The 13,866-nt window shown below is 36.8% G+C and overlaps 2 protein-coding genes across 4 annotated transcripts; both read left to right on the plus strand.

Moving 5' to 3' along the window:
• Nucleotides 1-1,843: 1,843 nt before the first annotated feature.
• LOC113779908 (aquaporin PIP1-3) lies at nucleotides 1,844-4,912 on the plus strand. The gene is made up of 4 exons (XM_027325690.1): nucleotides 1,844-2,288; nucleotides 3,007-3,302; nucleotides 4,303-4,443; nucleotides 4,572-4,912. The coding sequence occupies exons 1-4, from the start codon at nucleotides 1,955-1,957 to the stop codon at nucleotides 4,665-4,667; spliced, it is 867 nt and encodes a 288-aa protein (XP_027181491.1). The 5' UTR covers nucleotides 1,844-1,954; the 3' UTR covers nucleotides 4,668-4,912.
• Nucleotides 4,913-6,488: 1,576 nt separating this feature from the next.
• LOC113779484 (short-chain dehydrogenase TIC 32, chloroplastic-like) lies at nucleotides 6,489-11,945 on the plus strand. 3 transcript variants are annotated; one of them, XM_027325068.1, is made up of 8 exons: nucleotides 6,492-6,974; nucleotides 7,917-8,148; nucleotides 8,329-8,408; nucleotides 9,141-9,294; nucleotides 9,801-9,873; nucleotides 10,570-10,654; nucleotides 11,357-11,403; nucleotides 11,516-11,945. In XM_027325068.1, the coding sequence occupies exons 1-8, from the start codon at nucleotides 6,869-6,871 to the stop codon at nucleotides 11,681-11,683; spliced, it is 945 nt and encodes a 314-aa protein (XP_027180869.1). In that variant the 5' UTR covers nucleotides 6,492-6,868; the 3' UTR covers nucleotides 11,684-11,945. The 3 variants fall into 3 exon arrangements, with proteins under 3 accessions (XP_027180870.1, XP_027180869.1, XP_027180868.1); XM_027325067.1 differs by having other exon boundaries at nucleotides 6,495-6,974; nucleotides 9,795-9,873; XM_027325069.1 differs by lacking the exon at nucleotides 11,357-11,403 and having other exon boundaries at nucleotides 6,489-6,974; nucleotides 9,795-9,873; nucleotides 11,516-11,650.
• Nucleotides 11,946-13,866: the final 1,921 nt, after the last annotated feature.

Raw genomic sequence — 13,866 nt, forward strand, 5'->3', positions numbered from 1 at the left:
GACCCGACCAGATCATTCATTTATCAAGTGGAAGTGCCAAAATCTGAAGATCACGAGTGTCTTTTTCCTTTTCCACCTCTGATCCTTTATTCTCTCTTCTCTGATTGGTGGAGTGGCTAACAACTCGGGGGAAAGTGGGCCAACCCGCCGGGGTTGATGTCAGTGCGATGTGATTTGGACCATAATCTAATCTCTGTGTTTGGGTTCATTCAATTCAATCTCACCCGTTGGCCGTGGGCCTTCCGCACATGTAAATTCAAAGCCTGTCACTTTCTGCAACGGTCGCGCAAATAAACGGCTCTTTTTTTCGGTCCGTCTATCTATCAGCTTCGTATGCACCTTACACCTGTGCTGCATGCTTCTATTAATTTGTGGTTGTTATTTTTTCTCTTTAATTAAATTAAATAAAAGAAAGAGGATGCTCGTAACTTTGACCCTAATGAATTAGTTGCTTAATCCTCCCTTCTTCCCCCTCCCTTTTACTACTTTTTTTTCCATCGCGATTCTATCTATATTACTTTACTTTAATCTAATTTAAGACGGAGGTCCAATTGAACTTATAGGAGATTGATGGGAATTGAACAATTATTAGATCAAACGGATGCACTGTATACTCGTATGGATTTATCTTCTTACTCTTTGTTGATTATTTTCTTTTGACATTAATAATGATCCAAAGTCCGAGCATGAATGAAACTCCTAGAAAATGATGAATTTTGGAACCCTTGTTTAATTAGGAATTGGACCTGGCCTTGTTTGGATTGCGGTTTTTCGTCGAAAAATTACGTCGTTTTCCGTGATCACATTTTCCTATTATTTTTTTTGCTCACATACATCAAATCGCTACAGTAATTTTTCCATGAAAAATACAATCCAAACACAAGAATTTCTAAATAGTGCCCACTACATCATTCATTCTGGAGGTTGCCTAATGATCAGCCACTCAATAATCAAATACAAAGAAACAACGCATTAGAGGTGACCCAAATTAAAAAACAAAAAAAGTGATATGGATTACTTAAAATATATACATGATTCCATCACCCTTCTTAGACTTTACCTCCAGAATATATTTGCCTGGCTGCCCGCATTTGTTCTTATCAATCTGATTAGGTGAATCAAATGGCCCCAGACCAGCTAATCAGAAGCATGTATGCCTAGAATAAACCATGGTGACGCTCTGCAGCAGATAAGCACAACAAAATAATTCCATTCAAAAGCCTGTCAACCATTTCCAGAACCCTCCTCACACACCCTCTCTCTCTCTCTCTTTTTCCCTTAATTCCATTACTCTAATACACTGACTCAGCGCAGTGTAATGCTTTACTAACAAACAATTAGTTCAAAACAAGTATTGCTAAATTACACTCTAACATCCAAGACTTTGTCATAATGACCACGCCAACCTTCCTTACTCACTTAACTTTTCCTAAAATTACAATTTTATCATTTTTATCTTCTTTATAATAATGTTTAACAACGCCTATAATTGTCTGCAACACTCACCAAAACAAATGCATTTTACGAAAATAATTCTTGATGACAGCAACATTTATTGGAAATTCGACTCGGAGTTTGATTCTTTCTAAACTATTTATTTTTAAACAATATCAAGCTCGATCTGAAGTTCAATTATTTCTTAAGTGTTTATTTTTCATATAAATTCAAACTCGAACAAAAGTCGAATATAATTAGGGTAAACTTTGAGGGATGTTAATGCAATTTAGCCTGCATAATAATTAGCATACCGAGCTAAAGTAAAATAAAATGAACACAATAATTACTTCATTTTTTTTTAATTATATGACTTCTAAGTAGTATAAAATAGCTCACACCCTATCCAAAGCTTCACAACTTGACTGCTTTCCCTCCTCCAGTACTGTCCAAAAGAAGAGAGAGAAAAAAAGCAGTGGGTGCTCAGTTGAGTGTGTAGAAGAAAATCAAGAAGAGAGAAATGGCAGAGGGCAAGGAAGAAGATGTTAAGCTTGGAGCGAACAAGTTCACAGAGAGGCAACCATTGGGGACAGCAGCTCAAACAGACAAGGACTACAAGGAGCCACCACCAGCACCCCTCTTCGAGCCAGGGGAATTGAGTTCATGGTCCTTCTACAGGGCTGGTATTGCTGAGTTCATGGCCACCCTGCTGTTCTTGTACATCACTATCTTGACTATTATGGGGGTTAACAGAAGCACGCCAAACAAGTGTGCTTCTGTTGGTATTCAGGGGATCGCCTGGGCTTTTGGTGGTATGATCTTTGCACTTGTCTACTGCACTGCTGGTATCTCAGGTTTGTCTCAGCACTACTCTTTCTCTTCATTTTCCATCTGCTTTTTAATTTGTTTTGCTTTGTCTAGTAGATTCCTCACAGATGATTCCTGGGCTTTTTTTCCTTCTTTTTGTTGCCTTTTCCTCTCCTTAAACATGTCCACTACTGGATAGTAGATTCTATTCTGCATAATTTTAGAGCAAGTTACCATTTTGCTAGGGGTGCCATGTTTACCTTCTATTATCAGTTGCTTCATGCACGGCACTGCCTATTCTGCCTCTGTATTTTACCAGATTCTTTAGTGGATCTCATAACTACTTGTCTACCTATTTTGTTTATGGTACTTGACTGAGCTATTTTTTGGGGTATGCACCAGTTTTTAGTCATTTTATTGTAGGAACAAGGTATAGTTTTGGATTTTCTTATTAGAAAATGCTACCGGTCAACTATTTTTCGTGTACACTGGTTTCACTGAATTTTTCTAGGAAAAAGGTATGATCTTGGGTTTTCTTTTCAAGAAATGTTACACCTGTGTTATATAACTGCTGATGGAAAACTTGTTCTTTTATCCCCTCGATATGTTGTTCTACAATTGGATCATTCTGGGATATTTTTCACAATCTTCTTGAAGCTGCAAGTTCTCCCTTTTTTTTCTGATGTTTTGATGTGGATCTGTACCAGTCTCTTTCTCTCTCTCTCTTGTAGTGTCTGCTAATTCTTTTGTTGTTTGCTGAAACAGGAGGACACATTAACCCAGCGGTGACTTTTGGACTGTTCCTAGCAAGGAAGCTCTCCTTGACAAGGGCTGTGTTCTACATAGTCATGCAGTGCTTGGGAGCCATCTGTGGTGCTGGTATTGTCAAGGGATTTGAGAAGGGACCATATGAGAGATCAAAGGGTGGGGTCAACTATGTACAACATGGCTACACCAAAGGAGACGGCCTTGGTGCTGAGATTGTTGGGACCTTCGTCCTTGTTTACACTGTTTTCTCTGCCACTGATGCCAAGAGAAATGCCAGAGACTCACATGTTCCCGTATGTGCTCTTAAACCTGCCGTCTAGACTTACATTTCATTTAATGCTTCCCTGTTTTGCCTGCTAACCCTTTGTGATGCACTAAAATGGTAGTGATAGTTTGCCATTCCCTTTTGTGGCTCAAATTTTAACTGAATCGGTTACTATATATGCGAGTAGTTTTCTTTGTGGAACTAGTTCTTAAGAATGCCTAACTTGCCAGTAGGCCCAGTACCTGATGGCTTTTTCTTCCTTCCCTCTGTATTGTAATTAACCCTTGTGGTTCCTTGGGAGTAGGGATGGGTAGTTTTTAACTTTTGGCTCCAGCCAGCAAAGTGATGCAACACATGCTTGCATGTGAAGTGTTTCTCATGATGCATTTGCTTTTCTGCTTTTGTTGTTTTGTCATGTGGAACCCACAAAAGAACTGGTCTATGTTGATCCATCATTGTGCCAATTTACGAAATGCTAATGCTTGCCGAATCTTTTTGTGGCTTCCATTTGCCATATGACTAGCACTTTCCTTTTGGTTCGTGCAGTTAAAATGTTGTTTTAGTTGCCTTCACTCGTATTCATTTCTTGGCTTCGCTCCAGCATCTCTTTTTACTTATCAACAACAAATGTTTATCTCGTTTATTAAACTAAATATTTTAAATTGCAGTAGCGCCTAGACTACCACTATTTGTTTATTTTCTTGCCCCTACTTGGAAAGATACTCCTCTTGTCATTTGGATTCTAAAGGTCTAGAGCATCCATCCATCATTGGCTTGGACTGTTTAAGAGAGATTTTGTACGTGGACTTGAAAATCAGAGCTTGGAGTTTTGGAACACGCAACTTAATCCCAAAGATGGGACTGTTCTAACCATGATCAATTCTGTACTTGGTTGCTCCATTATGGTGTCTTGTTCTATTATTGCTAGATTCTGATAATCAAACATGTTGGCGAAAGATCATTGAGTAAAGTTGATCGAAATCAAACAATTTTGGACACCCTTTACTAATCTCTCTTTTATGTTCCAGATTTTGGCTCCTCTTCCAATTGGATTTGCAGTTTTCTTGGTTCACTTGGCTACTATCCCCATTACTGGCACAAGCATCAACCCTGCAAGAAGTCTTGGTGCAGCCATCATCTACAACAGAGACCTTGGATGGGATGATCACGTAAGATATAATGATTATGTCTGCATGTTATCAGTGTCTATTCTTCGTTTTTTTTTTTTTTGGTAATTACCAGTCAGTGTCCGTCCATACTCTTAGCTAGATAATAACTATTTGTCTCTGGTTTTCAGTGGATCTTCTGGGTTGGACCCTTCATTGGAGCTGCTCTTGCTGCAGTGTACCACCAGATTGTGATCAGAGCCATTCCTTTCAAGAGCAGGGCTTAAGAGGGGATCAAGTTTTTTAACCTTTCGAGTCATCATCATCTTGAATCTCTACCTTTTTTAAAGGGACAAGGATATCATCTCCCCATTTTTCTTCTCCTGTTATTGTTGTTTGTTCCCGGTGTTCCCTTGCCTCTATCTCTCTCTCTCTCTCTCAAATGTGTGTGTAAATTATCAGTGTATGCTGTACTTAAAGTTTGCTTCAGTTTCCAACCTTTGAATGAAGGATTCTTCTTTTGTCTTTTCAATAGGAGTATATTTTTTAACATTGTGGTGTAATCTTTCTTGAGCCCACAAAGTTGGTATTTTTTGTTATCTGGGCTCGGCTGTATTTGCTTGTGGAAGTTTTATCGCTTGGTCTTGGCAAATGATTTTAGTACTGCAAAAGGCATCGAGGGGAATATGCTCGTGTCATGGTCCATACTAACTAATGATGTGGAGGATTAAAACAATTGAAAAGGTGGGTAGAATTTCTGTGGGTGATAATTGGCACTTGGCATCAAGATATGTTAGCTAACTGCTAGTTTAGCTGACATATCGACAGGTTTGTTCCTGCTAATACAGACTGGAAGTACATAGAAAATCAAATCTGATACATGTTACCGTGCACATACTAGCATCATGCTACATATGTAAGAAAAGGAACTTCAAATTCAAATTAAGTAACATTCATTCAAGGGTTATATATATATATATATATCATTATTAGTTGTGAATTTATGCAAGTATGAATAATTAAAAAAAATAAAATAATACTCTTACATATTCATGACTATTTATTATATTAAATTAATGGATCCATGCGTCATATTAATCTTTGAATTAATTATTAAATTTTTATACAATTATAAACATGAAACTATTTCAACTAAATATATTTTTTAAAAACACCCAAAAAAACAGTTAATTCAGTGTCTGTATTCAACTAAATATCAAAGATGCAAAAATATATTTTCTCGATGAACAAATATTAAGTTTCTTGCCACTTTAATGAAGTAACATCTAAAATAACACTAAACAAAGTTAATACACATGACATGGATTAAAATAAATTAAGTGAATTTAGAAACCTATTACCTGATTTGGGCCTTGGACTCCTCCCTGAGCCCAAGTACTCGAGGCTGGCTCGGAGGCACCACTGTTTATTATGGAGTAGCCTGCTTGGGCTTAATGTAATTGACTGGCACCTTTAACTCATTAAAATCTAAGCAACGCCATATCGAAATAAGCCTCCGTTATAAGCAGATTTAATCCTCCATTTGACTGAAAAATTAAGTCGTAAAAAAAAAAGGTTAGTAAAAGATATAGCTAAAAAACGATAAAGGAAAAGGTAAATAGGTTAGTAACGAATCCAAACCAGAAAAACACACAAATTCTGCTTAAAATGAATAGGAAGCAAATAATTATTGAGTCTACTTAGTTAAAGAAAATATTCATTCCGATCGAAAATCATCACAAAGTCCTTTTTTTTTTGTTGGGGGTTTTACAAAGGAAGGGACAGACCCTTAAGACGCAATAAGAAGGGGGATAGGCAGCCCTGGCTACATCTTTTAAGGAAGGGTCCCAAAGTCTTTAATGAGAGCCAGAATGCCTCGCACTTGGGGACCATTTTTGGTTTAATTTCCATTTACGTGGCTGCTATTAGATCATGAATATTCAGCTTTTAATTACATGCACAAATTCAACGATTGGGCCAAATTGTGGGCAGCTAGAAATAAAATTGGACTCACTAATCTATGTTTCGGGCTTGGTAAGGTAACACGCCTGAGGCTTGGAGGGTAATGGGAAGAGTTTCGATGCTTCTTTTAACCCAACTTCCTGCTCTCATTTCTTTTTTCTCACGAAGAACGAAACCTTGGCGATTAGGAGAGTAAACAATCTGCTGTATCTTTTTCCTCGTCTCTGACCTCATGCGTGATGTATATGGCTTCTAAACAAACCAGTCGTGTAACATGTTAAGCCATCCATAGTTACTTGTCGAGGAAGACAGGATTACATTCAAGATTCAACGCCAAACAATTGACAGATATGCTGGCCGTACGCTGATAGATGCCTTTCTGTCCCCACATACATATATATATAGGTGGGTGTTTTTCTGAGCTCAATTCCACTTACAGGTGAAAATACCACCTACTAAACATTCAAAAGATTGATTCTTTAATTACTACAATAAAAAGATCAAATTTTGGGAGCAAATCAGAAAGATGTGGTATCCTTGGAAAAAAGGGCCATCTGGGTTCTCTTCTAGCTCTACAGCTGAGGATGTCACTCAAGGGGTTGATGCCACGGGCCTCACTGCCATTGTTACAGGTCTTTTTCCTCTTCTGATGGTTATTTTTTTCCTAATCTTAATTTACATAATTTTCCCCTTTTATCCGTTGAGTGCTGCACGTGGTATATTCATGTATGCAAGTTGTCTACTTTCTTTTTCCTGAGATTTTTGAACTGTTTGATGATTCATGACTCTTCAAATCTCATTAATATGTCAAGGAAAGATTGAATATGAGCCAGATGAACTATTATGACTGGGGGGTGTGCTATGTAAGGATGTGGGCTTTGTATCCTCCCATAGTGAAAAATAAGGAGAAAAGAGGTGGACGTTCTGCTGTTTGCGACTTGGTTCTTGTTAATCTATGTGACCTTCAGCAAAATTTCTTTTGGATGATTAATTATCAACATTCAAGCATGTAGCTACTCTGCCAGACTTGGACCTTGCTTTGGCCTCGTGCAATATAATGAACCATAATCCAGCAGTGGCTTACCTCTTTCCCTGCATAGTAAAACTAAGAATACGTTGTATTTTGCATTTTCTCAATGCAAAGGGAAAACAGGAACTTTTAAGTGGTGGTAGGAGATGATTCTGGTTCTGCCAGTCTATGTGTTACTGTAAATTGATCCAAGAAGGGAAATTGATTAACATCCATAAACTCCGCATTAGAAATTACATTCATTTAGTAGTTTGGGCTCTATAATCTCTATTTTGTGTGGATGATCTCATGTGTGTTATGTTAGGTAATTTTGTGTTCATCATTATCACCTTTGTCTTATGCTCATCCTCGGAAGATGTTTTAGTATATTTCTAATTTACGTAGTTGATCCTTTTTGCTTTTCTGTTGTCATTTGTTGCAATTCTATTGATGGGAATAAATTTTAAAATATTTAAAATTTCTGATTTTTATGATAAATTTTTTTTTTACCCGGGCAAGCTTTGTTGTCTCATATCTGCTGCTCTTCCTTCTTTACAATTTTCAGGAGCATCCAGTGGCATTGGCACAGAGATTACTCGAGTCTTAGTGTTGCGTGGTGCACATGTAATTATGGCAGTGCGAAATGTGGATGTTGGAAGAAAAGTAAAGGAAGCCATACTGAAGGAGATTCCTAATGCTAAAATTGAAGTTATGGAGTTGGACCTCAGCTCTATGGCATCAGTTAGGAAGTTTGCATCAGAATACAACTCCTCTGATCTTCCTCTGAACATTCTGATGTAAGATAATCATATGTCAAATATTCAATTTTCATATCCATGGTGTTTTAATTCTTAAATATTTGCTTCTTCTTGGGATATGTATTTAATGTTAATCATTTACTTTCTTGTGCATTTTCTTCCTTTTTCCTCCTATTTACTTGAATTTTTCTTAAATTTGACATTTTTTGTTTTTTAAAGTAACAATGCCGGGGTTATGGCACCACCATACATGGTTTCACAGGATGGTATGGAGATGCAGTTTGCAACTAATCATATAGGTATGCTTGCTATTTATTTCTTGTAGATATGATGTTTCTTGAGATTGCAAGTCTATGATGTTAGAAAATGTTGGGCATTATTTGCAGTGTTATGGTGCCATGGATATTTCTTCTTCCATCCAAAAACATAAGTAAAATCTGGCATGCAGTTGTATCTTTTGTTGCTGCATGTTAATTCAAAGCATTTTTGTGACTTTGTAGATTGGCAAGTGAAAGTTGATGCTGTAGGTACATTTATGTTTTCTATTATTTAATAAAAGTGGACGTGAAGATTAGACTATTAAATAAGAAAAGGTAGACCATTATGAACTAACCCCAGATGGTGAAGCCTGTCTTGTACCTACTTGCATCGAATTTCTGTACCATGTTTCTTTATAGGTGAAATTTTATGATAGGGATTGGAATTTTTTATCACCACATAACCTACTGATTGTTTGATTAAATTCTTCACTTGTTGGCTTGTTCTTTCTTAGCTTCTCTTAAGCCCTAGAGTTAGACTTCCAGTAGAGTGGAATTGTCTTTTCATTTTCTTAATAACTTTAAAGATGTTCTATTGGTTGAAGGACTTCTGACTGACTAAGAGAAAATCTTCCAATTTGAAGCTGCGGAAATACATTTCTTGTTTGGTTCTACAAGCAGTCTTGTTATAACTCCTTTGTTTCTCTGTTCTTCTTACTTTCAAGCACAGATGATGACTGATGCCAATGCTAATCACTTCACTCTTTTGTGCAGGTCATTTCCTTTTGACAAATCTGTTGCTGCAGAAAATGAAAACCACAGCACGTGACTGCCAAAGAGAAGGGAGAATAGTTAATGTCTCATCAGTTGGACACAATTTCACGTATCAAGAGGGAATCTGTTTTGACAAGATAAATGACCAATCAAGGTGGCATAGACGATGCTCTTTTGTTTCATTAAATTCCTAACTTTTGTGCTTATTTGTTCAGTCAGTTGCTACAAAACAGATGCATACCCTTATTGGAAAATAGAAATCTGTATAGCCAACCAAAAGCAATTGGGGTTACTTGAGACAAGATGTGTTCTTATGAGTTCACTTTTTTTGTGTACATGCAACACTAGATAAAAGAATAGGAGAGAATTTAGGAAATTATAAACTTGAGATCTCCAGGTTATATCAAGAGGTCAGCATATTGATAACATCAACAAAGTAGACCAAAGCATTGGGGCAAATGATCTGTTGAGGTATATGTGACAAAAATCTAAAAGCTGATCGAAATGATAAATTATTTGATACTTGGGCCTATGGGGTAGAGTTCTCAGTTCTCGTACTTAATAAAGTGGATGAACTGATTAGGGTTGTAATGAATGATTGCTGGTCATAATTGTTTATAATAAAATGCCTTCTGTTTCTTCATTTGTTTCCAGCTACAGCCCTTTCCGTGCCTATGGACAATCCAAACTTGCTAATATATTGCATGCTAGTGAACTTTCCAGGCGCTTGAAGGTAATCACCATTAGCAGAAAAGTGACTCTGGAACCATTTTACTGATGAGTTGCATAATGTTTCATATAAAACTAGAGGCCATCTAAATCTCTGTAGCCTATGACTATTTTGATCTCTTGTTGTATCTGGAGGCAGAGTAGTAATTATCAAATCTTGGCATGTTTAAAATATTCTATTATAGTTTGAGATGAACAAATTAGAAAGCAGTAATATAATAAGTGAAATACATTTTCAGTATTTGACAGTGTCCCTGTGAGTTAATAAATCACCCTTAGACAATTATTTTCATGCTTTTCAAATTCTCATTCTGGTCTGGATTTTTAGATGAGGTGTCCTGGAAGCCCTTAGATGCTACCTGCAGCACACTGTCACTCTCCTTTACTGCAAGAACAATGATTGATGTGTATACAACATTGAGTCTCAGAAGCAAGCAAATCTATAAGCATAATATCATTTATCCTTGTAAATATGATCATGTGAAATAATTGCATTTGAGTGCATGAGTTAATATTTGGCCAATAAGCATACATACATACATACATACACATACATATACATATACATGTATATGTGTGTGTGACTAGGGATGTACTAGATTGCTAGTGTCATATTCCACTTCATCTATTAATATCTCAAAGTTTTCCTGCTCAGCATGCTCAATAGAATATGCAGTAACAGCCTTTTATCCTCCCACAGGAAGAAGGCGTGAATGTAACTGCTAATTCTCTTCATCCTGGAGCAATTAACACAAACCTTATGCGTCACCAGAAGTTCGTGGAGGGTAGAACTCTGTGCCTTTTCTGATTGTTCTTTTCTATATTTTAAAGTAAAGGCTTTCCCATAATATACCAGTAATACATGCAAAGACAGACCTTTTGTCAGACCATAGTGAGCTTGATAGTTTGTTGTCCTTTACACACCTGGTCCTCACAGGAAAATGGGAAAACAGATCAATAGAATTCTTGTAGCTACCACAACCCTACCTAATCTCAACACATTGTAAAAACCAGATCATCCAAAATTTTTTCAAACTAAAGCTTTTGAGGGTCCTAGTAATGAAAGTCAACTACAGGACAAAATTTGCTCAGTTTTGATTGTTGTGGTGCGCACAAGTTTTTGTTTATCAGAATATGAGAATCCTGGCTATATTCAAAATCCGAGGGTAAAACATGTGCAACTTTCGTCAAACTAGTTAAAGAGTTCAGGTTGATGCAAAAAATGAAGTCGTCATTGCATATACAATATCTTATACATAAAGCCTATCACAATGCTTCAGAGGAAAAAATTATTGCTTTTTTTTTTTAGTCAATAAGGTTTGTGGCCAAAATATTGGTAGATGAAATGAGAAAATAGCTAATAAAAGTACATTGTATGGCTAGTTATGAGGCTTCCCTTGATATTATTCACTTGACATGATTGATTGATGCTTCTTTAGATTAAATGAGGTATATTGATTGTTTATTTTGGTTGACTTTTGATGCAGTTGTGGGAAGTTTGTTAAATAAACTCTTTTTCAAATCCATTCCACAGGTTCACTTCATCTCGTATTGTTTCTTTAAAGAAAATCTTGCTGGCACCTCAAATTGGAGGTGCTTGGTGAAGTATTTTCCATATGTTTCATTCCTGTTATCGTGCTTTGTAGGGTGCTGCCACTCCATGCTACGTGGCTTTAAATCCGCAAGTTGAAGGAGTACGCGGCGAGTACTTTTCGGACTCTAATATAGCAAAACCAAGTGCTTTAGCTAAGGATGCTGAATTGGCGAAGAAACTGTGGGACTTTAGCTTGAAATTGACAGATCCCAAGGAGTAGATCGGACTCAACCTTGCTCAATCATATATTTCTGGTGCTATTAAATGATGGGATGTAAAATAATGGTTTTTGTCATGGAACATTTTCGATTCTTGCTGGTGTGAGCATCAAATAAATGGATATGTAGTTTGACCATGAATTAAAAGAAAATTATTTACTAGCAGTAATGTTTTTATCAACTCGGATATGAAATTTCTGTTCTGCTCAACTTGAGAGTTTTGAGTTTGTTTCCCCCCTTAAATCAGACCAAGGCATCATAATATCTGTCAGAATTTGAGTAAATATGTTTTGGCTTCTGTTCTATGGATGGTATGAAAACAAATTCATGGGCCGTTACCTTCTGTTAAACAGTCAGACAAGGAAGGTGCAAAGCAGACCATGATCTCATGTAAATCTGTATATTTCATGTTGTACATTGCATCTGCATATTGCTTCTAAACATAAGACAGGAGTACCTTCCTTGCTCAGACTTGTGAACACAGGTGGAATTCAATACGATTAAGTAGTCTTAGCAGCAGGTAGACAAATTTTGCGCCGCCTGTACACGTCTCGTAAGTAATAGTTTGCATTGCATCGACTGTGTTGTGCTTATGTTAGTGTATATTTTGCACGGCATCGTCCAATATTTGTTTAGAGATGAAATATGGTTTGCGGGAACCATAAGTTGTTGGTTTTCACCTACGCCTGTTTTGAAAGCTTTCCATAGCTGCTGTTGTGTGTACGGCATGTTGGCGAGGAAGGACGTTCAGACAAAGAAGTTCTGTTATAGTCCACAGTATCCTAGGAATACAGGGGACATCATTAGAAAATAAACCATGAGGTTGGCGTTGTATCTGTTAGATTGTTGGGAGCTAATTGTCAACTTAATATTTTGCGTTTTTTTAATAGGTTGTGTATATCTGCTTAGTTCACGTAATCACCTAATGAGGATAGGTTAATGTCATTAAAAAAAAAACGGAATTTTGTTTCTTGTAATCTTCATCATACTATTAAAAACCATTAGTCTTATTAATTCCATAAACATTTGTCCGCTTCCTAAAGCATCGATGGAGGCCAGATTATGATAGTTTAAGGAAGATGGAGGCAAATAACTAGGATCTAGGAGTTTTCTTTTTTTTTTTTTGGATAGAATTAATAGTGAATTACACACATCATTAATTTTGAGAAAAGTTTCTTGAAAAAAGCTGCTCCAATTCTTGACGAGCCAAGAAAGATACATCCGTGAATTTCAACGCTTATTCTAACGTTTCTCGAGCTGATTGTATTATGGTTCTTGGATCATTTCTAATATTTCTTTTAAATCTTCTTGCAGGTCTTGGAATTTCGCTTGGTAAATCTTTTCTCAAAAGCATTGCACAGGTTCATCTCATCTGTCATTGCTTCTTTAAAAGCATATAGTTTTACACTCATTTGTCATATATTATGTGTCATCTCCAATTTCCTGCAGGGTGCAGCCCCTCCATGCTATTTGGCTTTAAACCCACAAGATGGAGGAGTGAGTGGCGAGTATTTTTCAAACTGTGACATAGGTAAAACAAGTGGTCTAGCTAAAGATGCAGGGTTGGCAAAGAAACTGCGGGACTTTAGCTTGAGTTTGACGGATCCCGAGTAGTTGGGAAGGCAACCTCGCTTGTAATGGAAATTATGGGATGCTGTTGCATGGATGCTCGATGAACTTTTTACTGGTAGGCTCTGTTCAGGCGAAGTAAAAGAGGTGCTCTTCATGATTCATGGGTTGAATTTCGATGGAAATTGAACAATGTAACTGCCCCAATAGTTCTTTTTTTTAAAAAAAAAAAGTTAGAGGACAACAAGAAGGAAAGTTAAAATGTGTTTCTTTGTTTTTGTTTTCATTTTTTTTCTTGCTAGATGGTTAAATGGTTCAGGTCTTCATATTGGAACTAGTTCTCGACTCACATTATCTTATGCACGGCTTCGATTTTTTCTTTTTTTGGCAATCGATGGAGAAATGTTTAATTGGTATAGTATCTGTATATATCAACTGTACTGAACTGACATGAGCATAGCAGATTGTTTTGTTTGAAGTGTCGATTCTGAAAGATTGCAACCACCGTAGACTCGTTCTTCTTCACTACATATATTTTAGGCATCAAAGGTATGTTTAATCGTGATAAACCTGATTTCTTGTACAATTTGCTACAAATTTAGTGAATGTAAGGGTG

The sequence above is a fragment of the Coffea eugenioides genome, chromosome 8, assembly GCF_003713205.1.
Source record: "Coffea eugenioides isolate CCC68of chromosome 8, Ceug_1.0, whole genome shotgun sequence".
In the NCBI taxonomy this organism is placed as follows: domain Eukaryota; kingdom Viridiplantae; phylum Streptophyta; class Magnoliopsida; order Gentianales; family Rubiaceae; genus Coffea; species Coffea eugenioides.

Excerpts from the sequence above, each read along its gene's own strand:
- LOC113779484 (XM_027325067.1), top strand. The coding sequence starts at position 6,869 with ATGTGGTATCCTTGGAAAAAAGGGCCATCTGGGTTCTCTTCTAGCTCT. Across the intron at positions 8,149-8,328 it reads CTTCCTCTGAACATTCTGAT|TAACAATGCCGGGGTTATGG; the intron begins GTAAGATAATCA and ends TGTTTTTTAAAG. Across the intron at positions 10,655-11,356 it reads TCACCAGAAGTTCGTGGAGG|TTGTGGGAAGTTTGTTAAAT; the intron begins GTAGAACTCTGT and ends CTTTTGATGCAG.
- LOC113779908 (XM_027325690.1), top strand. The coding sequence starts at position 1,955 with ATGGCAGAGGGCAAGGAAGAAGATGTTAAGCTTGGAGCGAACAAGTTC. Across the intron at positions 2,289-3,006 it reads CTGCACTGCTGGTATCTCAG|GAGGACACATTAACCCAGCG; the intron begins GTTTGTCTCAGC and ends TTGCTGAAACAG. Across the intron at positions 3,303-4,302 it reads CCAGAGACTCACATGTTCCC|ATTTTGGCTCCTCTTCCAAT; the intron begins GTATGTGCTCTT and ends TTTATGTTCCAG.